The 23,584-nt window shown below is 47.1% G+C and overlaps 1 protein-coding gene across 2 annotated transcripts in view; it reads right to left on the reverse strand.

Annotated features, from left to right (window-relative positions):
* CRMP1 (collapsin response mediator protein 1) overlaps positions 1-23,584 on the reverse strand; it is a gene marked incomplete at both ends in the record, with an annotated part of 46,747 nt that overhangs the window by 10,079 nt on the left and 13,084 nt on the right. For both annotated transcript variants that reach the window (XM_080927162.1, XM_080927163.1), the window contains 8 exons: positions 554-710; positions 1,388-1,508; positions 2,299-2,367; positions 3,000-3,080; positions 4,319-4,380; positions 7,016-7,180; positions 12,252-12,436; positions 15,699-15,787. In XM_080927162.1, the coding sequence (XP_080783288.1) occupies positions 554-710; positions 1,388-1,508; positions 2,299-2,367; positions 3,000-3,080; positions 4,319-4,380; positions 7,016-7,180; positions 12,252-12,436; positions 15,699-15,787 (929 nt within the window). The remainder of the gene's footprint in view (positions 1-553; positions 711-1,387; positions 1,509-2,298; positions 2,368-2,999; positions 3,081-4,318; positions 4,381-7,015; positions 7,181-12,251; positions 12,437-15,698; positions 15,788-23,584) is intronic.

Below are 23,584 nucleotides of genomic sequence, written 5' to 3' on the forward strand. Positions count from 1 at the left end.
AGCCTGTCCTCCTCCGCTTGCTGTGTGAGGTCTTGCAAAGCCCTCTTCCCTCATGCTGACTGATGGAAGGGATTGTCACAGCTGCCCTTCTACTGTTGCTGCTTCACCAGCTACGGTGCTGCTCACAGAACTGCCTTCCATCCACACCGAGCCACAGCAGCCCTGTGTAAGCAAGCGTCTGATTCTGTGCATATGGACAATGAGCAAGATGCGGAGGACAGGGAGACACTGCATGTGTTGTGATGTCACGATGGTAGGATCAGTGGTAAAGGCAAGATTTCAATCCTGGTCTCACCTCCAGTCCTAGATGGGTATCAACCACACTGAACTGCAGGTGCAGAAACAGTACTGAATTGCTGGAAAAAGGTGCTCAATAAATGCGAACGAAGCCAAACACACCCTTAGGTCCAGGAAGTATTGCTATAAACAATGTGGAATATTATTTGCAGACTCCAAGCTTCCCTTCTCTATTATGTCTTCTTAGCCTGTGGCTTCCAGCTACTGACTCCCTGTTCACAACCCAGCCCTGTGTCCCCATCCCCATGACACTCACCAGGCCAGCAAGGAGGTCAAGTAGTCAGGAGTGGTGGGGTCTGGACTCAGGGGAGGGGACGTCACAAACGCAGCTGCCTTGGCCCAGTTCTTGCTCCAGTAGTGGGTGCCATCGGTTCCCAGGCTGGCGGCTATGGGCTCACCGAAGACAAGAGGGCCTTGAAGGGGCAAACATCAGGAACATGGTTATAGCCAATAGTGTCTATGCTGACACAAAAGGAGGGTCTGCAATCGAGGACACTGACTAGAAGCCACTAGCCCAGCATCTCCCTTGGGGGCAGCAACACATAGTCCCCCTTACTATGAGAGACCAATTCTATTGCCAGTTATGGCAGCTGACCTGACCAGCACTTATCCATATTCAGCTCCTGATGGCCCCTATACTATTGTCTCTGGGACAGTTTTTTTCCTTCTTCCCAACCTACAACTGACTCTCTTCCCTTGAGCCATGCACCCCGTGTGAGCCCTGGACAGAGCCCAGGAGAGTGTCAAGCCCTCCCGAGAGCCCAGGGGATAGCCCAGATAAGTGGAGATGGTCCATGGTGAGCTGCTGGCCACTCTGGACTAATCATCAGCTTTGTGAGCCAGAGAAAGGCTCTGAAGTCAGCCGAGAGCCACGTGGTCTCATCTGCCCAGCGGAAGTGGAAACAGGGAACACTATAAAGGAGGGATCTGAGGCTCAGAACTTGTCAGGGAGCTGCAGAAATCTCTGACACTAGCAATCAAATCTAAAACCAACTCCAGACCACCCCTCCAGTATACCAGAGGCCACAGGCTGCCCTGGCGGAACCTGGGCAGCCCTCGGCCGCCCCTCAGGGGGACAAGAACCACCTGCCTTTCTTCCTGGCCAGCGCGATGATGTCGGCCGCGCTCTTGCTCATGACCTTGGTGATGTAGACAGGGCAATTGATCCGGCCTGCAATGGCAATAGCTCGGAACACAGCCTCGGCCTCCAGCTGGGGACACAGCAAATACAAAGGTCACAGGAAGAAGGGGGCAGCTACTCCTGACCCCATGTCCTTCAGTTCCCCTTAAGAGCTCTCAAAGGGGAAATCTTCCGTTTATAAATGGAGAGTGAAACAGATGAAAAACGAGAAAAGTTGAAATGATTCTGGTGGGAGAGTTAGAGCTACAACGAGGGCCTGGGATTGTTTGGAATTAATTACTCTGCAGGCTATGCCGGAAGACTCTCCCAATCTGCATCTGAAGACACGCAAAACAATCATGGCAAATGTCCGGCTCCATGACACTGGGACATGCCCATGGCTGGTGTGACTCCTTAAACATGATTCATTTTGTCAAAGGCCCCTCTAGACCAGCCATGTTCTCAGTACCAACAAGCCAAAGCACCTGCTCCGACTTCTGTTTTGGGGCTTTTAATTTACAGTCTGTGAAGGCTTCAGCCATGGCCTCAATAGAGGTATGGTTTGGTGGGGACTTCTCAGTCTATTTTCCTGTCTCTAATATGCCAAGTCTTCAGTAACGATGCTCCCCAAATCAAGACACCAGCGTAGGTGCAGAGCCCAGGGGTAATGCTCCTGAACCTGGAATGGGCAGAGCTGTTTCTGGCCTCTCTGATTTGCACCCTCAAGAGTCTTGAGAAGGAGCAGGGACAAGGGGGCAGAGTGGGGTGGAAAGGCCAGAGCGGGCGGGGGGCACTGCGTGCAGCTGAGCTGTCCTGCCCCAGCTGAAGGACACAGGAATGAGCACTTGGCATTTACAGACAGCAGAGTGGGGAGTCCTTACCTCCTCGGGTCTACTCAGAGCATGACCCTCAGGACCCGTGATGCCCATCTCCAGGATCCGTTTTTGTTCCTAGGAGACAAGGACCAATGAGACAGGCATAGCTGTAAGACACTCTAATATAGACAGACAGATAGACAGACAAACAGAGATATATGTGTGTAATTTATTATATATATATATATATAATATATGATGATGTTATGTAGTGTGTGTGTGTGTGTGTGTGTGTGTATCTGTGTGTGTGTGTGTGTGTGTGTGTGTGTGTGTGTGTGTGTGTGTGTTCCTCCTATCTGTTCTGGTCCTCCAGAGAACGCTGACAAATGTAAGAACCTCAGGAGATGGCTCAGATGGTAAAGTGCTGGCTATATAAGAATAGAATGAGTAAAATCCACGTTTTCAAAAAGGAGCTGGGTGCCCATGGCACTGAAGGGCACCTCCTCTCCCGATTTGCAGGGCAGTTTTGTTCACAGCCTCACAATACAGAGGGTAAAATAGATCCCAGAAGTCAAATGCCTAACCAGTAAATACACTGCACACAAGGGACCATCTCTTATCTGCACATGTGATAGTTAGGACATCTAATACTCAACTCCACTCTTCCCCGCCCACTTGTCTCACTAATGGAGGATGCATTCCTCTTTTACTGTCCGTTTTGTAACAGGTCCTTTTTGTGGTAGGAGGAAGAACCTTGTACCACTCACCTGAGCTATCAAATCTCCATTTTCTGCGTGGACTAAGATCACAGCTCCCAGACCCTTTAGGAAGGTGAAGGCTTCGTACAGCTAAAGAGGAGAGATGGGGCTGGTGAGAAATCAAGGTGTAGGACCCTGTGCATTTAAAAGGCTGCTCCTCTGATTACTCTGTAACCCATTAATACAGTTCATCATGTGCTGGTACCCCCTGTGGTGATTTGAATGTGCTTGGCCCAGGTAATATCACTCTTAAGAGGTGTGACTTTGTTGGAGTGGTTGTGGCCTTATTGGAAAAATGTCACTGTAGGGATGGGCAATGTGACCCTCCTCCTAACCATGTGGAAGCCAGTCTTTTCCTAGCAGCCTTCAGATAAACATGTAGATAGAACTCTCAGCTCCTCCTGCACCATGCCTGCCTGGATGCTGCCATGCTCCTGCCTTGATGATAAAGAACTGAGCCTCTGAACCTGTAAGCCAGCCCCAACTCTCTGCTTCTAGCGTACCCCGAGTCTGTGTCAAAGGCTCGAGGCATCCTAGGTAAGTTGTTGTCTGATCCGAGGTGCTTCTTTGGAGGGTAGGACATACGAAGACCACCGTCAGCACAGTTCTGCCCTGTAGCCAAGGTGCAACTCCTAATTTTACTTGTGTGAAGTCACTCAGCACTCCAACAGCCTTTGCAAGGTTGGAGATATTATGAGCCTTAAGCCCAGAGATGGTGGGAAAGGTCTTCCCAGCTGGCCAGCAAGCAAAGGGTACAGTAAGCTGGCACTGGCATCCACAGCCTAGGAGGTAGAGGTGTGCAGTGGTGGAGGGAGGGTTGCTGTTAGCAGTAAGCCTGCCCTTGGAAACACAAAAAGGTGTCTTTCTCAGCCCCTTGCACCCCAGGCCAGAGATCTCATATGTTTTAAATGAGAAAACAAAGACTGCTCAGAGTCTTGCATTATTTGAGGAAGGTCACAGCTCACCTCTTCAGAGTCAGTGGGAAGGTCCCCAGCCTTCCCTCAGCCCCAAGACCAACTGTCCAGCCTACAGGAAGGGAAAATCCAGTAGATGACTTCTGAGTGTCTACAATGGGCTCCAAGCAGCTGCTTATTAGTAAGCCACCCAGAGAATGCTAGAGAGGAGCTATGTGAAGGACACCCCACCTGAGAACCCCAAGTTCCAACTCCCGTCTCTTTTAAGGTATGAACAAAGGTATAGGAGGATCAGTGCTCACACTGCACTTAGTGCTGGGATTGAGACCTGAGCCTGGGCTGTAATGGTGTCCCCTGATCGTGAAATCTGGCTCTGGCCTGTGCAGATGAGCAAAGGCTTGCAGCAGAACCTACCTGGCTGTCGGACATCTGGTACAGGTCCTTATATGCCATATAGACTTGGAAGGAGTTGACACCTATTGCAAAGTAAGACGGAGAAAACATGTTTGAATAGAGATGAAGGTCTTTCCAGTAAATCAAATGACCTGGTACACAGTAGCAACTATCAGGAGAGAAGATGCCATAGGATCTCACAGTGTGGCACTAGACCAAGCATAGGGGTGACAGTCAGTCTCTGGAACCTTTGGGGAAAGATCAAACTTGAGCTGGATCTGAGAGTAAAGGAAGGAAGAAACGAGTAGAGGAGACCAGGAACTGTGCAAAAGAGGGAGAGATACACACGGTAAGGACATCGTCCTTTCTACAAAGTGTCTTTCTCCAGCTAATGCAAAGGAAGCATGTGCTTCCTGATCCTTTTTTTTTTTTTTTTAACTAAAGTACAGATACACAAGGTGAAGTTCAGTGTCATAAGCAGTACAAACCGCACCCTGGTGTGTGGGCAGAAAGGACATGCGATCAACATCTGTGTCTAGAGTATGACTTTTCCCCATAGGAGATGCCATGAAGACCTTGGTAGAGACAGCCCTGGGAACAGAAGACACATGAGATGGAATGTCTGGGGAATCCTGGGAAGAGGATGCTGGAGACTCCAGGCAGAGGCTAGGCAGGGATTTACAAAGGAAGGAAGGGGAAGACTTGGCCTCGAGGAGCAGTTTGCAGGAGCATGGGACACACTGCAGGGGGCTTGTTTCTCATTCTTCGAGTTGCCATGGCTTGTGGGTCATTGTGCCTTGCTCCTCCAGACCTGAAATATGTGACTCAAGTTTGTGGGTAGAGGATGGAAACATTTGGAGAAGAATAAAAGAGTCTGAGAAGAAGTATTAAAGGGAATGAACTTCTTGTACTCAGCAACAGAAACGTCAAGCTAGAGAGGCATCTACTGTGTAGAAAACAAGCATTACAAAAAAAAATAATAATCTCTTCTCTTAAAATAATGGGGAAAATTAGAAATGAAATTTGTTTTCTGAGATTAGTCTAAAAATTCCGGGGACTAATCAGGTATGCTCCGGGAAAAACATCACAGTCGGTACAGGCGCTAGGGAAGCACACGATGACGCTTAAGAGACCGTGTGCGTGGCAGAGATGGGCCTCCCTGAAAACACAAAACCTCGATATAGTCATGGACACTGAAGCAATGGCATTGTTGCCAGAGCTCAGTCAGGTCACCGTGGCAGGTTCTCTTGTCTCTGTGCATGCTGTAAGAATCACGGCAGCCATCGTGGAAGGACCGCGCCTTCCATGCACAGACACAGGGGATCTGAACTGAGGACAACTGGGGAGTTGCACAGGGGAAATCGGCACAAAATGTGAGCACAATTAGCAACTGAAAAACTGCCACAAAAGCTACAATGATACCCTGACTTGAAATTAGCAAGAGCACCACAAATGCAGTGACGCCCAATGTGCAATACACGGGAGCCAGGGACTCTGATGTGGCCCTGAGGCTGCAGGGATGAGAGCATCTTTCGGGAAATCAATTGGCCATAAGAGTCACAGTCCCAGAAAAACGCTAAAGCCTTCACATTTTGTGATTTTACTTCTAGACATCTAAAGAAATCGTTAAAAAGAGGGGAAAAAAAATCCCAAACTACAGCTTGTGTATTAAGGTTCTCCCCAGAACACGATTTATAATAAAACAAACAGAAAATTTAAATGCCCACTAACACCAAAACAGTTGAACAAATCAGCCATTGCATTTCATAAATGGTACCATTAAAAAAATTACTCATGGAGGGCCATATCACTCATAAAATTTTAAGTGAAAAGAAAGATTCCAAACTACAGCGACAGCACAGCCATATAAGGGGAAAATCGCTGACGTGGACAAGAAGTGGAGGCCATGATGCTTAACCAATATCACATTGAGATGGGAAGCAGAACCAGAGGGGGAAATGTTTGCTTTTCTGATTTTTATGTATTAGAAACAATGATACTTTCATAATGAGAAAACATAGCCTGTATTGTAAACATTAGAAGTGCACCCAGAACCTCTTGAAGCCTCAGCAGTACAGGGACTTCCTCTCTGGGAGGGACCTCAGGAAGGTCCCCTTTGGACTGACCCTCATGTCCTGACCTGTTCCATCCTGTTGCCAGTCCTTGTGTTTCTCCTGTATCTCTGACCCATTTCTACTCAGGGTCATCTGGTGTGAGTCTGAACAGAGAACCATGTGGGATACCGAGATGTCTACCCAAAAAAGTTACTCACAGAGCGAGCCAGACAAGTCAAAGAATAATACGAAGGCTGTGCCCCAACAAGGCCAGGCTTCAGGTGTTTAGAAATAAAGCAATTCTGACAATCTAAGGGGACAGAGCTCTGCTGGGCTGGAAGAAGAGCATTTGGCAGGCAGAAAAAGGCACTCCTGTGAGGAAAATGGCTGGAGCAGAGAGGCCAGCAGCAAGGCAGATGACAAGGGATTGCAGCCATAGTGACAAAGGACAAGAAAGTAAGGCTAGACCAGTGACGGCCTCCTGTGTCGGGCTATGGAGCTAGAACTTCTTCTGTGGGCTAGGAATGCTTCCTCAAGGCTTCCAGGAGTACAGACTCCCTAGAATGGAAGCACATTCTTCCATCAATTAACAGACATGTGTAGCTCTAAGCTGGGCTTGCAGAGGGTGCAGGAATCTTATGGCCCCTTCTGGGTTCTCATTTACCTTTGTCCTGCACCAGCACCTCCAGCTCCTCTCGAACACCATCGTACCAGCTTGTGATGTCCACGTGCAGGGAATAGTCACAGCAGGATTTGGTGTCTGCTGCTTCGTGCCATTTCTCAAAGGAAGTCAACAAGCTGGACCCAGGTTCAGGAACAACATGGTCAACTGGAACAAGGAGACATGGGTCATGACGCTCAGGACCTAGGATGTTCTGACAGTGGCCACATCACCCCCACCACGAGCCCATCAATATTACCATCATTGCCACAATCACCAATCAACAACATCCCCATCATCCCCATCAATATCACCAGACAACCACCACCACCATCATCACCACCACCACCATTACCATGACCATAAACAAACCCCATAACCATATCATATTCCCACCATCATCACCACCACTACCACCACCATCACCTTGACCATAACCAAACCCCATAGCCATCATCATGTTCCCACCATTGTGCCCATGAATATCGCCACTGCAGAAGTTTGAATGAAATGTCTTCTGTGAATCTCTAGCATCTGGATACTTGAACCCATCTGGTGGGTGTCTGGGGAATAGTGAGAGGTGTGGCTTATTGGAGGAAGAACGCTACTGGGAGTGGGATTTGAAGCTTTAAAAAAACCTCTCCTGCTATTTCCAGTCTGCTCTCTGCTCATAATAAGACGTGAGCCCTCAGGTGTTGCTGCCACCATGCCTTCATTCTGCCATCAATGACTCTAATCCTCTGCAATCATCACTGCAATTAGGCACTTTCTTCCAGAAGATGCCTTGGCCATAGTATTTTGTCACACCAATAAGTAACCAAAGCAGAGATTAGTGCCAGGTCACAGGTGACTACTGGGACAGATCTGACCATGTGGCTATTGGGAGGCATGGGGAAGACTCTAAGCCTTTGGGCTAGAATAGCAGATGAATGCTATAAGCCGAGCTGGGTGGGTCACCCAAGTAGAGCTTGGGAGACCGTAGTACTGAGAGCTCTGTGGAGGCCCATCTCGAGAGAGGAATGAGGACTTCCACAGCCACTGGGCTAGCGGTCATCCCTGTGATATTTTGCAAAGAACCTGCCTGTCATCTGACCTTGACCTAAGAATTTTCCTGAAGCTAAACTGAAAAGTAATAGACAAATTTTCTTTGGTGGAGATTTCAAGACGCCCTAATATTGACACTGCCATGTGGCTGTTCGTAATCACTTCTGTTCTGCAACACAATGAGGAAGAGTAAGAAGTACAAGATGAAATACAAACTCCACAGTCTGTGGAGAAGAGAGCAATGGGGCTTGACTTTTTATATCATAAGGAGTCAGACTTAAGAGATTACCTTGAATTGGGTTTTGCCTTGAATTGCCAGAAGAAGTTTTGAACTCTGAACTTTTAAACTGTTGAGACTGTGAGTGCGAAATTACTATGAGAACTCGGGAGTTGAACCAGATGCTTGCTTCATTATGATATGTCACAAGCCTATGGGGACCAGGAAGTGGATTGCGGTACTTTGAAGGAAATGTCCTCCATAGGACTTAGACATCTGAATAATTGGCCCCAGGTGCTAGAAACTATTTGAGGAGGTTTAAGAGATATGGCCTTGTTGGAGATGTGTCACTGGGTGCACACTCTGAGGTTTCAAAAACCTCATCCCATTTCAATGTGCTCTCTGACCCCTGCTTTCAGGTCAAGATGTGGGTTCCCAGCTATTGTAGCTGATAACTTTGCTCTGCCATCATTAACATAACACTCTGGATTGTAAGCCCAACTGTGATCGCTTGAATGAAAATGGCCTCCAGAGACTCATATGGAGTGGCACTATTAGGAAGTGTGGCCTTGTTGAAGTAGATGTAGGCTTGTTGGAGGAAGTGTGTCACAGGGGATAGGGTTTTCGGTCTCAGAAGCTCAAGCCAGGCCCAATGGCTCACTCTCTTCATGCTACCCGTGGATCCAGATTTAGAACCTCTCAGTGCCTCTTCAGTACAATGACTGCCTGCATGCTGCTAGGCTTCCAATCATACTGATAACAGCATAAACCTCTGAGCTGTATAAGCCAGCTCCAATTAAATACTTTCCTTTATAAGACTTGCTGTGGTCATGGTGTCCCTTCACAGCAAAACAGAAGTTTTGTTGCTAATTAAGACAGCAACAAAAGTCTTTTATCAGATGCCGTGGTCATGGTGTTTTATCTCAGCAACAGAAAAAATAAACGAGGAAACAACCATCACCATCATCATCACCATCACAACTATCATCACCATTACCACCATCATCACCACAATGTGCCCACATCAATATCACCACGGCAATCACCAGGACCAACATCACCACCCCCATCATCTCAATCATTATATCTATTTATAGCACCAGCACTACTACACACACTATCACCATCACTACCACTATCGAAACCATGCCCACTGATATCTTCACTATCATCATTATCATCACGACCTTCACCACCCTCATCTCCATCACTATCAATGCCAGACTCTGCCATTAGGAATGTTAACTATAATACCTAACCTTCGAGGTAGGGAAGCTGAAGCTACTTATGGTTGAGTCCTGGCCCATCCTTGTGTAATTTCTAAGGATCAGTTCCAAGCTCACTCTGGTCTAAAGTCCAGGTTCATCCACTCCCCTAGCCGGTGGGTTCAAGGGCTATTCATTAGAAAAGAGACTTGACTTGTTGGCCAAGTCATGCCTTCCTGGTTGTCACAGTTCTCTTATGGCTCTGCAGGCAACTGCCCTATGTAGTCTCTTGTATTCACTGCAGGGATAGATAAGGTTGGGCAGCTTAAAAATGATGTGCCTGGAAGCAGAGCTTGACAGATATTATAACTAATTCTTGCCTTTTAAAAGAAAACCTCATCACAACAGAATTCAAGTAAAATCAGGCACTCAAGCAAAGCAAAGCAGAGGAAGCTGGGGTACCTCAATGAACTGGTATGAGTCACCCCCAAGGCTGTCTGCCCTCTCCAATGTCTCCCTGCCTCTCTGAGACAGACAGTTCTTCAGGGAAGCTGGGCCTGGCCCTGTGACTTAGTTCAGCCAATATAGGTGGGAAACAGAGCAAGGGAAAGGCTGCTTCAAGAGAGAGAAGGTTGGAGGTCTTGCAGAACATCCTGCTTACTGGCATGGGCCGTGAGTAGAATGTAGTGAGCTTGCATGGGTTCCATAAAGGAAGTGTCCCAGTGCCCTGATCCAGCTGTAGCCTGGAGTGATCATGGCAGTGATACCCTCCTGTCCACATATATGACTGCAGAAGAGTAAATGGTGCTTCCGATTCAGCCTGGATGTCGTCTGAGTGGGTCCCTAAAGTATTTATGTGTCTGAAGCTAGGTCCCCAGGATTCCCATGCTGGAGCTTTTAAGAGGTAGAGCCCAATGGAAGGTGAGGGAAATGTTACATTTGTGCTGGTAGAGGGTACTGATGCTGAGATCACTCAGTGAGCTGATGTCTTTGATAAGGAGAGTGAGTCCTGCCTTGTGATCTCTTCCCATCACACATGGCATTCCTGTGATGTCTGCCAGGAGTGTGTGAGTGACTCTGGAGTCCCTCACCAAAAATTGAGAAGGATCTCAATTTCAGGATTCTTGAACTTTCAGTTTTCCAAAACTATAAGCTCAAGTAAACATCTTCAATATAACATACCCAGCCTCTGTGATTCACTGGTCATTTTAAGGCAAGCAACCATAGGGAACAGTTTAGCATCCTGGGACTCTATTTGGCTTGGGCTCTGCACAGTGTTAAATGATATTCACACCAATAAATAATAATGTACTTGGTAGCCTGAAACTCTCACTTGCACTTATTATGTGCACACGTTCATGAGCGTGTGTGTGTGTGTGTGTGTGTGTGTATGTGTGTGTGTATGTGTGTGTGTATGTGTGTGTATGTGTGTGTGTATGTGTGTGTATGTGTGTGTGTATGTGTGTGTGTATGTGTGTGTATGTGTGTGTATGTGTGTGTGTGTGTATGTGTGTGTATGTGTGTGTGTGTGTATGTGTGTGTATTTGTGTGTATGTGTGTGTGTGCGAGCACACACACACACACACACACACACACACTGCACTGGGAATAATACACCTAGCAACCTGTTAGCAGTCTAGGACTCTGGCTGCACTGAGCTGCATACACACCCTCCCTGAACAATGGAAAAGATGTTTTTTTAAATCCCCCTATCCTATCCCTCTGCCTCTATGAGGGTGCTCCCCCACCCACCACCCACTCCCTCTCATCTCCTCACCCTGGCATTCCCCTACACTGGAGCATTGAGCCGAGACAAGGGCCTCTCCTCCTGTTGATGCCCGTTAAGGCCATCCTCTGCTACATATGCGGCAGGAGCCATGGGTCCTTTCATGTATATTCTTTGGCTGGTGGTTTAGGAAATACAGAGACAAAGAATGGGGCAGAGACTGAAGGAAAGGCCATCCAGAGACTGCCCCATCTGGTGATCCAGTCCATATATAGTCTTAGGTTCTATTCAATCACAGTCTTTTTATGCCCAGGTAGGAGACCTGAAAGGTCTATTCAGCCTGAACTGGTTCAGGATGTGTGTACAGTAAGGCAAACTGTGTTCTCAAAGGGAACTTTTGGAGAGAATCTCCTCTTTACCACCTTATACTTATGCATACTTGGAAGTGTGCATAATTAAATATAATTTAAATTATATGATTAAAATCAGATCCATTATGGTAGGGGATTTGTACAGTAGAAAAGTAAGTATGTGATTTATATTATAACAGAACCATCCTCACCATGGCCCTTAGCAACCAGAACTCCTTGAACCCCTGACAAAAGAATTCCAGAACAATTATGGGGTCCTTGGGTGTCTTCCTCTTGCCTCCTCCAGGAATTCTGACCTGTTCTCTAACTCTGCATTGGATAACACCTCTTTGTTACTTTTGGCAAACCTATGGAAGGTTTTGCAATTTTGTTTCAATTCCTTGAATAAGGGGCCAAGAACCTTCAAACACCCAATCTGAACATGCCACAGGGGTAACAATTTCACTCTGATACAAAATAAATTAACTTTTAAAGATTTAAATTCCATGTGTTTGAACTCTTCTTGTTCTGGACAAGAGGCACCCACAGCAATGACCTGTACTGATTGTGGTAGGGTGTGGCAAGGAGTTACATGGACCCCTGAGCACAGGGCCTGGTGCACTGAACACCAGTGTGTACTGATGGGGAGGGCAGAGATCACGGACCAGTCTCTAAGGCCAGGGAAAGTGCCACTCACTGATCATCGTGGTTCCTCCTGCCAGCGCTGCTTTGGTGCCCTGGAAGAAGTCATCGGCGGAGGTCATGCCCTGAGAGGGCTTCTGCAGGTATGTGTTCACATCGATGCCCCCAGGAATGACCATTCGGCCATTAGCCTCAATGGTCTTCACTCCACCAGGAACAATCAGGTTTTCTCCTATTTGTCTAGAGGTAAATAACAGAGAAATCGTGGTTTGGTTTGGTTTGGTTGATTTTGGGTTTTCTTTGTTTTTAACAAAATAAGAGAAGGCAGCTAACTATAGAATGTCCAAGTACGTTGTTTCACACCCAAGCTGACACAGGGCACTGGGCTGAGAATAAGGACTCAGGCATAGCATTCTCAAGGGCTCAGAGCCTGTTGTCTAAAGTCTGAATGCAGCATAGGATAAATTCACTTGGCCAGGCTATCTACAAGACTCCAGGAAGTGAGATGGTGGAGCTAAGAAGAAACCAGCCTCTCTACAAAGTGGCCAGCTCTAGGAAACTTTGTGTTTTTGACAGTTCCCTAAGGGATACAGAGAAGAGCCACTGAGTGAGGTAGTAGCAGGACCTATTAGTCCCACAGGATTTCACCAACTTTCACCAACACTTGTGCCCCTCTAACACTCTTATGTTAAGACATCAACCTCCAGCAACTCAGAATATTTCTGTAGTAGAGACAGTGTTTTCACAGAGATAAAACAGGTCTCTAGGGTGGGCCCTGATCCAATAGGACTGGGATTCATTTAAAAAGACACAAGGAAGAAGGCAACCAATAGCCCTATACAGCTGTGATGCCTATCAACTTTATCAATAAACCATGCATCATAAATCTAGATCAATGATCAGCAGTGGTGGGCAGACCCTGGTGAGAACCAGCAGCTCTCTCGTTGGATTTAAGAACTGCTCAATAAGAGGAAAACCACGTCTGGGACTGAAAACCTAGCCAATAACCCTAGTAAAGTCATGGATCTTGGAGAAGAACATAAAGCCACTACTAAACCAGCCTAATTCCTAAAAAACAATCCACGCACTGGTCCTTCATACCCACAGATAGGTATAGTCCTCAACCTTCATCTAAGAAGTTTCTCTTCACACAGATAGAGAGCACTACAGAACCACAGCCAACCAAAGTGCAGAGCTGTGGAGGCCAGTCCCAATGGCTACATCTACAAAACACTCCTACGCCCAAAGCTCAGGAAACATGGCAGAAGAGATTGTGTCTCCTAGTAATGTCAGAAGACCTGCACTCATAAAGTCTCAATGGCGTGACTGCCCAAACCTGAACTGAACAAGGATGACACCAAAGGACATGCCAAAGAGGACAGAGAAAAGTCCACGAGGCCTCAACCCTACACAAAGAATTATGGGTAACTAAGGGTTGCTGAGGACAGGAGAGATGGTCTTCCCCAGGGAAATGCAGACCAGTTGATTATCTGATGCCAAATGGTCAGCCCTGGAACATAGATACAAGAAACATTGTATATACTAAGCAGGTTATATTTGGGGGTATATATGTATATATAAATATACATATACACATATAATAGTAATTAATGGAAGAAAAGAGGCCATGGATTTGAAGAGAGTAAGAGGAAATATACAGGAGAGTTTGGAGGAAGGAAAGAAAATGGAGGAAATGTAATTACATTAATCTAAAAATAATATAAAATAATTTACATTAAAAAAAATGATGTTAGGACAATGGAGCACATGATGGGGGGGATAAGCCTGGAGAACACATGGCAAAGATACTATCTACAAACAAGAGAAGCCTTCCTAGAGGGACCTGCCTTACCTTGATCTGGGACTTGAGCTTGAACAATTTGTGTATGTTACAGCTCTGGGTTGTGGGACAGCATTACACACACTGGGCACAGCTCCCTCCCCTTAGTCAAGCAATCACAGCATAGCTTTCAGCATCACAAAAAGCTCCTGGGCTTACCCAGCAAAGCTGCCCAAAAATAATAACCACAGAGAGACACCTAGTTTCCCAGAGGGCCAGGCTGACATAACCAAGCATGCTATGCTGGCCAGTAATCAGGTCCCTGGTGAAACAGGAACACAGAATCATCTCCCAAGAGGAAGCCCCGCGACAGACTTTAGAGGAACAACCACAGCAACTAGTAACCTGGCTTCTGTGGAAATGTCCAGGCACCAGGGCCAGCCTCAGCCAGACCAGAACGGGAGCTTAGCATCTTCCAATATCCTCACTTGGATGATATCACTAGATCCAGATGCCAGCAAATTTACTTGAAAACCAAACCCAGATATCCTAAACTCCTCTTGACTTTTTCTACATTGGACAAAGACATCAGTAATGGAGAGGGGGAAAACTGCCTTGGTGATCTTAATGCCAGCTCCAATGAGCATCCATTCCCAGGGAGAAGAGAGACGTCTCAGGCTTCAGAGGTAAGAATGTATAGAGTAAGAATGGGCCAGATGAGCAGGCCCACAGAGCATCTGTTACAATTAGGTTCTTCTGAGGAACCCTGGACTCACACAAGGGCTGCCCCAAGGCTAGAACCTGTAGCATGTGGGGAGAAGTGCAAAGGGACATCCAAAGCATGACGGCAACAGCGGTAATGGGTGCTGTCCATCTCTCTGAGCTCTAAGTCTCTTCTCCAAATACATGGGGTCCTGTGAAAACTGAAGGGGGCGGAGAAGATGTGTGGTGCATCAAGTACAGAAGGGACCGTCCTGAGCACTGAGCACCTCCTGCAGAGCTAAAGTAACTGTTCACCTCATATGGGTCATCTCACTTCGTGCCCAGTATGCTTGCAAAATGGAAGGGCAGTGGTCCAAATGATTCCCCCTTCCAAAGGCAGCACATCCCAGTGAGGTTTGCCACGGGCTGTAGACCCTTGCACTGACCTGCACCTGCGTGTCCACAGAACCCCACACCTTGTGGCTCAGCACCTTGCTAGGGGGCCCAGGAAGCACTCGTGGTGGGGCCCATTCTTACCTCCCTACTGTTTCTCAGAATGAGGAGGAAGCGGAGGCAAGAGTCAGCCCACATTCCTGAGCCCCTCTCTTCACTGTGCTTTGCAGAGTGGTATCTTCTATTGCACCCCATAACCCCATACTCCTCCTCCCATCTTCTTCCATCTCCTCCTCTTCCTCTTCCTCCTAAAGCACACATGGTTCCAGGCTTGTCCTACTGTCATGGCCCCTTCCAACCTGAGACTCCTCCCTTTGTTCCGGATTCCAGGGTGGTCCTATGGTGGCCTTCTCCTCTCTCCTCTTTCAGACGCCAAGGGAAGAGTTGGGTAGGAAATCTGTGCCACCTCATATCAAAGGTAAAGGGCAGCTTTGGAGCCATCACAGCAATGGGGACAGAGATGAGACGATCATGCTTCTTCAGAATTCATGATGAAACCCAGCCCACACCCACCCCACACACAACATGGCTGTTAAGGATGTGATGGGTGTGTTCTGGCCAACTCACTTTATGAGTCCATCTTCTAGGTAGACATCGGCGTAGAAGGACTGGTCATCGTTGATGATGCGTCCGCCTCTGATAAGGAGCCGGTCACTCTGAAAAGCAAAACGATGCATCAGATCAACGGCAAAGACAAGACCTATTAAATACTCCCAATTAAATGCTTGATTTGAGTTCCCACTGACTAGATGAATACCGACTCCTCTATCCCGACACCTGAACAGATCATACTCAGTCTCACTGACTTGCTCAGAATGTACTTGTGGAGAAGACAGGGTTAGGAAGCTTTCAGTGCACCTACACTGAGTTCTCTGGGCTCCTGCCGCCTACCCTAATCCCTCCCTCGTGACTTCCATTCATTAGAAAAACTAGGTCATTTTGTAAAATAAAAATTTCATAAGCCACTTTATAAGTAGAATAATAACTGTGTTCAAAGAATCATAAAATAAAAAGATTTTAAAAGGCATGGCCCGAGGCCACACATTTTGACGTTTTCGTTATTTCTCTCTGTTTTCCAGAGCTGCGACTCTAGACCATTTATCCTGACCCCCTCCCCCGCCTGAGTCACATGTTGGCTGATTTGCTATTTTGACTCCTGGGCAGGGTCAGGCTCTGAAAAGCCAGAGACACATGGGCCATCTGGGTCTGTTCTGCTGAAGTGACAGATGAAAGGACGATGTTTAAGAAGCCATGGGGTTCATGGGGATCAGGAGGGCAAGAGTGTGTCATCCAAGTTCATCTGGGGTTAGGTTGGGCAGGTTCAGACCCATAGATAAGTCAAGGAAAGCTGGACCAAGTAATGGAAAGGGAGGGAGTGTTACATAGGCACTCTGAAGACTGTGTGAAGCCCAGAGACAGAAATAGAGCTTCTGCCTTTTTCTTTTCATTGTGCCATGAGTATATCCCAAGTTATGACATGTTCCTCATGGTTATGATTTTAAATGCCTACAGGACACTCTGCCTTGTCTACATCCTTTCACCAAGAGCACTGTTCAGCATTGAGATTTGTTCATTTGCATTTTTGAGGCTATCCACTTTTCCTGGATGCTTATTATTGTTGCCATGGTTACTCAAGCTGTGCTTTTAGCCCAGTCTCCTGAAGCAGGGCCCTGACTGAACCACCCGAGGGATAGCAGGAGATCTGAGGGAGCCTAGGAAGCTGGCAGAGGAAACAGAGAAAGGAAACAGGCAGGCGTGAAATGCCAAATCCAATAAGTACGGATCCAGTTAAACTGGAACCTACCAGAACCTTGAAATTCTTAGGACTAGCTGATGATCCCAAGGACCATGATTCTAAGCATCTCTCTGCCATGACAGCTACTGTGGGTGGGTGGGTGGGGGGTGAAAAAGCCCAGCAAAGAATCCCAGCTAAGGAAGCTGGGGCCTCCCGGGCAGAAACTAAGTGTGGGGTCTTGATGTGTGCAGGGTCATTCAGACTCCACACTGCAGAGGCTCTGAGAGAGCAACATATATTGCCTCCTGCCAGAGGAAAAGAGGAAACTACACACTACACTTGCTTTCTGTTTTCACAGCCCTTATGAGAGCACATGTCACATGGACTATATCCATTTCGGGCTAATGTGTCCCATGCCCCATTAAACTCTAAGGTGTAGTGATCATACACTGACCAAAAGTAACTCATTGGTGGAAAGGGTTCACTTTAAGATTCCAGGTTAGAGTCCATCACTGAGGGAAGTCAGAACAGAAACTCAAGGCAGGAGCCTAGAGGCAGGAACCATGGACAGAAGCCACTTATTGACTTGCTGACTGACTTAGGTCATGTTCGGCTAGGTTTCTATACATCCCACAATGTCTACATAGGAATGGTGCCACCAGCAATGGGCTGGGCCTTCCCACATCGATTATTAATCAAAACAGTGCTGCCACAGACTTGCCCATGGACCATCAGATATAGGCAGATTCTCAACTAGGTTTCCCTCTTCTTGGGTGATCCTAGGTTGTATCAACTTGACTGTAAAAGCTAACCAGCACAGATCCATAGACTGAGGGAAGAAAAGAAAGAAAGAAGGAAGAAAGGAAAGGAGGGAGGGTGGGAGGAAGGGAGAGAGGGAGGAAGGAAGGGTAAATAGGTATATTAAGGATTGAAGGATGACATGAAAAATGAATTATTCGGTGGATGAATGGATGGATAGGTCAGAGGAGGATGGATGGGTGGATGGGTGGAAATAATGGAGACATGGGTATCTGGGGTGTTTGAACTGGTCCTTGAAAGATGAAATGTGTGAGGATGGAGGAATGGGACGACATCATTTGTTCAAAAGGAAAAAATATGGAGCACCCCTCCCTCCCCAACTGGAATGTCTCCAAAGTGAGAGGTGCAAAGTCAGTAGCTCTCAAACCCAACCTCCTGTCCTGTGCTCCTAATGAAGGAGGCAGAGAGGATGTTGTAACCCATGAGACCTTGGAGGACAGTGCAAACCATCAGACAGAAGAGAACTGGGCCCCGGTGTCTGGGGCAGCACAGACAAGTGGGAGGTCAGGTTTCTCGAGCACCAGAAGCAGGCAAACATGAGTCATCCACAGCTGGTACTCAGCGGGGGGTAGTGTCTGCCTTGTCACATTTAATAGTGGGTTTCTCAGGCACAGCCTGAAAGGAGGCATTTAAATGCAGTGTACCCAGTGAGCCCAAGCCAGCTCTGTGTTTCCAGAGCCACAAAGAAGAGCTTGTGCTCAAACACACCCTTCCATCTAACTTCAGATACATATGTGAGAGGGACCACCAGGGGACAGACACCAGGAAATCTGTAGAAGAGAATGTATACTCAAGGCAAGAACGAGGTGTCTGTCTTCCTTCCTGAAAATGGTTGCTACTCCGCCTTTTAATAGTCCTGTGTGTGTGTGTGTGTGTGTGTGTGTGTGTGTGTTTGTGTGTGTGTATGCTTATGCATGTGGGGAAATGCATGCACATGTAGACGGTGTGCACACATGTATGGAAGTCTAGTGTACTTCCAGAATTTAGTCATGCTCTCTTCAGTCTCTCACTGCCTTGGACCTTCCCAAGTAGGCTAGGTTGGCTGGTCTATGAACCACAAGGATTCACCTATCTCTGTCTACCCAGTGTTGTGATTATAGACATGCCACTATGTCTGGCCTTTTGTGTGGGTTTCGGGGACCAAATTCAGGTTCTCCACACCAGCACTTACCAAGGGGGCCACATTCCCAGCCCTTAGCAGGGTTTTCAGAGCCATTGCTGCTAAACTCCAGCTCAGAGACATCCAGAAAGTGTGATCATAGACTGGGGTTTCCAGATGTGGTAAGTTCAGAAAGTCCCACAGGGCACAGCAGGAAGGCTTCAGTCTCCCGACAAAGCCCTAACCCTGACAGTATTCAATACATAATGAAGACTCTGAAGAACTTTGTATATAATGGAAGCTTCACAACTCCTATGAACAGGGGAGGAGTAAGGCAATCCAGTGGGATAATATCCGTAGAAGACATCCCAGGGAAGTGTTTAGACAATTGTGTTCTTTGTAACTGATGCATGGAATGGTGTGTATCAGACAGATTAAACTCAGGAACATGGGTGGTCCCGCCTTGTGTAAGTAACCAAGTCTCTCACGGATCAGACGAAGGATTCTCAACTTCCTGTCCACATGGGATCCAGCAAAACCACACTGTGACACATTTTAAAAACATCTTCATACTTTAGGCTTCAGGACACCCCATGAGCAGGTGAAATTTAGAAATATTATAACTCTGACTCAAGGACCTTGCATTCTAAAACCCCCTTTTCTCACTGGAAAAACTCACATGTAGGGCAGAGGAGATGGCTCAGTCAATAAAGCTACCTGCCTTGCAAGCTCAAAACCATGAGTTCCATCTACAACCCACTTCGAGGAAACCAGGAGGGGTGGTACGTGATTGGAATCCCAGCACCAGGAGACAGGCGATGCCTGCAGCTCACTGGTCAACCCATCTAGTATAATCACAATGAGAGACTTGGCTTCATAAAACAAAAGGCAAGTGGCACTTGGAGAATAATAGTCACGGGTGTCCTCTGGCTTCTACACACATAACATACATATGTACACACACACACACACACACACACACACACACACACACACACACACACATTGCTGGACTTAGGCCATGAGTCAGTGAGAAAATATTTACCAAGCACACACAAGGACCTGAGCTCCATCTTCAGTGCAACAAAACTGAATCAATAAACAAATAATCCCTCATGAACTAGGCACCAGATATGTTTTATTATACAAAAGAAGCATTACATTTTCATAAGCCATGTGCAAGTACATATTTTAAACATCAATGTGTAAGAGTCATGCTTTTTAAAAAAAGAGTATGGTAGTGGGGCCACCTGCTGCCTCAGGAAATAAACATAAAAGGAAACACCTTGACAAGATGTCAAGAAGAAACTCAACAGCTGAATGGAATATTCTGAAAAGCACCGGCTCATTCCACAGCGACAACAGTAAGCAGAAGGTAGCTGTGCCCAGCATGGTTCACATCCTCATTCCAGCCTTCTGTGAGAGCAATACCAGAGCAGACAGCCAACTGAGAACAATTCGGGGCAAGAACAGTTCTGAGCTCAGGCCTGGCAGATGTATAGTCTCAGCCACTTCCTGTGGCAAGGACTGTCTTTGTAGGTCACCATTTACAGGTGGATTCCTTTGTTTGGGTATAGCCCCCCATATATAAGAGAGATCTGGTCCCAGGACCACCCACAAATGTCACCTGGATTCCACTCCCTCATATAAATGGTTCACTATTGGCGTCCACATCCCACAGATTTCTGTCATTCGGAGTTATGTGCCACCCTGGGGCCAATGGAAACACAGTGCTGTTCAAAAGACACAAACTGGAGGGGGAAGGGGGAGTCCATGCTAAGAACAGATGCAAATACTGTTCATTATTCTCCATCTGTGGTGGGCTGAAGCCTGAAGCACTGGGCCCACTAATGTGAGAGCCGTCTGTAACCTCAGAGTGGGGAACAGGGAGAGGTTTCCAGGTATGAGACCTGGAAGCATGAATGCCCCTCACAAAAATATGTCTGGGCTCTGCATGGCATGAGGGTAACATGGGAGGGGAAACTAAGACGAAATGGAAGGAAGGTCACTGATTATCTTACATTGTCCTGAGAGCTGAAGGTAAAAGTAGGGGGTTGCAACATGTATTAAGTGACCCTGAAACAGAGTGCTGGGGACATTGTCTCCAGGAAAAAAAAAATGTCAAAAAAAAAAGTATGTAGAATAATAGCTGCAGACCCAAGTGTGACAGCATAGTCACATCACCAATGGCTTGTCACTGGGCTACTCACATAGTTTCTAGGGAGTTTTAAGGACAAAGAGAGGATAAAATGATAGAGGAAAGAGCAAAACACAAGTTTCACCTGAAAGTACCTGGAGGGAAAATGGGGTTTCCTGGGATTAAATAGCCGTGGTGCCCCCCATCATCCTTGAAGAAGATTCACACCTTCTCCGACACCCCTGAACTGCCCCGTCTGTGTACACACAGTCTGGCCCTGCTGAGCTGCCCTCATTTACAGCTAGAGAGCCCTGAACATGGCATCCCTACATTCCCAAGATCCAGCCTAGGACCCCACAGCATCAGGCAAGCAGGAGGAGACAGGTCTCAGACAGCAACAGGGAAGGGGGGGGAGTTTAAAGAGGGAGGAATGAGAAAAATTAAAGAATGATTAACAAGGAAAGGAGGGGTAGATGGTGGAAGGAAAAAAAGAGGACACGGGAGAGACTGGCAAATGATTCATTGTTCTCTCCTGCTTTTAGTCTCTAGAGGCTTTGCCCCACTGTCTGGAGAGGGGCACACCCAGAGCACAAGGCTCACAAAGGGTGGGGCTGTTGCATACTTCTTTTTAAAGGTCTGTCTGAGCCCAGCACTAGGCAGCAATGCCACTTCTACTCTCAAGAGTCTTGTGAGTAGGAGTGCGGCCCAGACCATAGGAAGGGATTCTGCTCCAAGCCTAACATTATCTGCATCCAGAACCACTGGAGAGAGTCATGCTGGCAGGAGGCCTTTGTTCTCCTCACGGATGTGAAATATTTTGTGGATCTATACTACAAAAATCAACTCAACATTTCAGACATCCTTATCCATACAACAGAAAAGTCAGCCACAGTAAAGCTCAGCAGGAGATGAGTCTGGATCATACAGCATGTCTATTCTCAAGAGACACTAGAGAATCCTACCTCCCATGAGGTCCTGCACTCTTCCCACACGGTGAGGATAAAATTGGTCCTTTCCACAAAGGCAGCTGTTGGGAACTGCATAAAAACCTACTATGATCTGTGAATCGTCACAGGAAGAGAAAGAGGTGTTACCCTTACCTAACTAACTGGACATTTGTGGCCATCTAAGCAATAGCAGAGACTTAAAGCTATGATTAGGCAAGAAAGACAGTAATTGAGTCATCAGAGAGGAGACTGGGTTGGGTTCTCAAACTATGAGAGGAAAATTATAAAGCTATAAAAACGGGGGTTGGTGGGGGGACACTTCCATAAACTGAGTGTCCACAGGCAAGGCCCTCTGAAAGTAGTGTCCTGGGCTCAAGGCAGGGATCTGGATGGCGAGTGCTGTCCGTGGTCCTGAAACACATGGCACCTGGGCTCCCCACAAAACCTGGAGCTCCCTCTCTCCCCTCACTGCACCCAGCCCGGTGGGTCCTTGATGTTTTTCTTTTTGGCCTAGCTGGAAACTTTTCTATTTTTACATCCTCAGAGAGCTAAAGTTAAAATGGCTTCTTTTGTAATGGTCATCGTCGACTTGAAGAACTGCCAAAACTTCTACCATCCTCTCAGGATTTTAATTCTCTAAATAGTGGATATCGGGCCCACGTCCTATCCTTTCTGGTGGCCAGCTTGTGCTGAGATTAGTTCCTGATGTCAGTGACTGAGTGTCATCACTGAACCTCAGGTCACAGATTCTGGGAAGGCTTCCAGGTTCACAAGCAGGAACGTCAGGAAAACCAAGATCAAGGTAACTGAGCAGACGGTCCCAGGAGAAGGGGGGCTTCCTTTTTAAAGGAAGAGCATAGAAATGATCCTCGAAGAAACCAGAAGGCCCCACCATAGAGGAAATGAACACAGGCAGAAACGCTTCCTCTTATGAAAAGGGGGAAGTTGACACTGAGATTAGAAAGTTATCAAATCTCCAAACTCTATCAGTGAGTTCAAGTCTCAAAAATTCAATAGGGTGTGTGGGTGTTCACTTAATCACAGACAAAGAATGAGACAGCGACAGAGAAAGTCAGAGACCAAGATCATAGCACAGCACCGGGGCCAGGGCTATATGGCCTCCAAACCGTTCTGGGGTGGTCTGGTAAAAATTTCAGCCCAGGCACTTTTAGCAAAATTCTTGTTGTCTACATGTAACAAATGACATCACTAAAAAGGCCCCAGATCTCTGGGCATCAACTCTCTGCAACAGGTCCTGATTTTCACTCTCAACCCTGGACATGCTTCATATGGGGACAGGGCAGCCCCAGTGACTGCAGACCAGCCTTGAAAATAAATTTTACCAGTAGGAGGAGAGACTTTATGCATGAGCCAAGCAGGACTTTCATATGCAGGTGGTTCAGGCCCAGCCCTCTCCAGTCTAGTGACGTGACCCAAATGGCTTGTGACTCAAAATGGGATGCTAGGAGGAGCAAATCTGATCCAGACAGTATCCCAGAGAACATTTAGCTGAGCACTCATGATCCTGTTGCAGTAAGTAAATACTCGCGCCTGTGAACTGCAGTGTGGGTGTGTTCGCTCTGCAACAGCACCGCCCAGCGCCACAGTGAACCAACACGCACACCAGCTGCGAGCTGAACAGCCCAAACACTTCACACTGACACAATGGGGTTGCATTCCCAGTAGCCACAGCTTCAGCCCCTCCACACCTCTCCC

The sequence above is a fragment of the Micromys minutus genome (genome assembly GCF_963924665.1).
Source record: "Micromys minutus genome assembly, chromosome: 1".
Classification (NCBI taxonomy): Eukaryota; Metazoa; Chordata; class Mammalia; order Rodentia; family Muridae; genus Micromys; species Micromys minutus.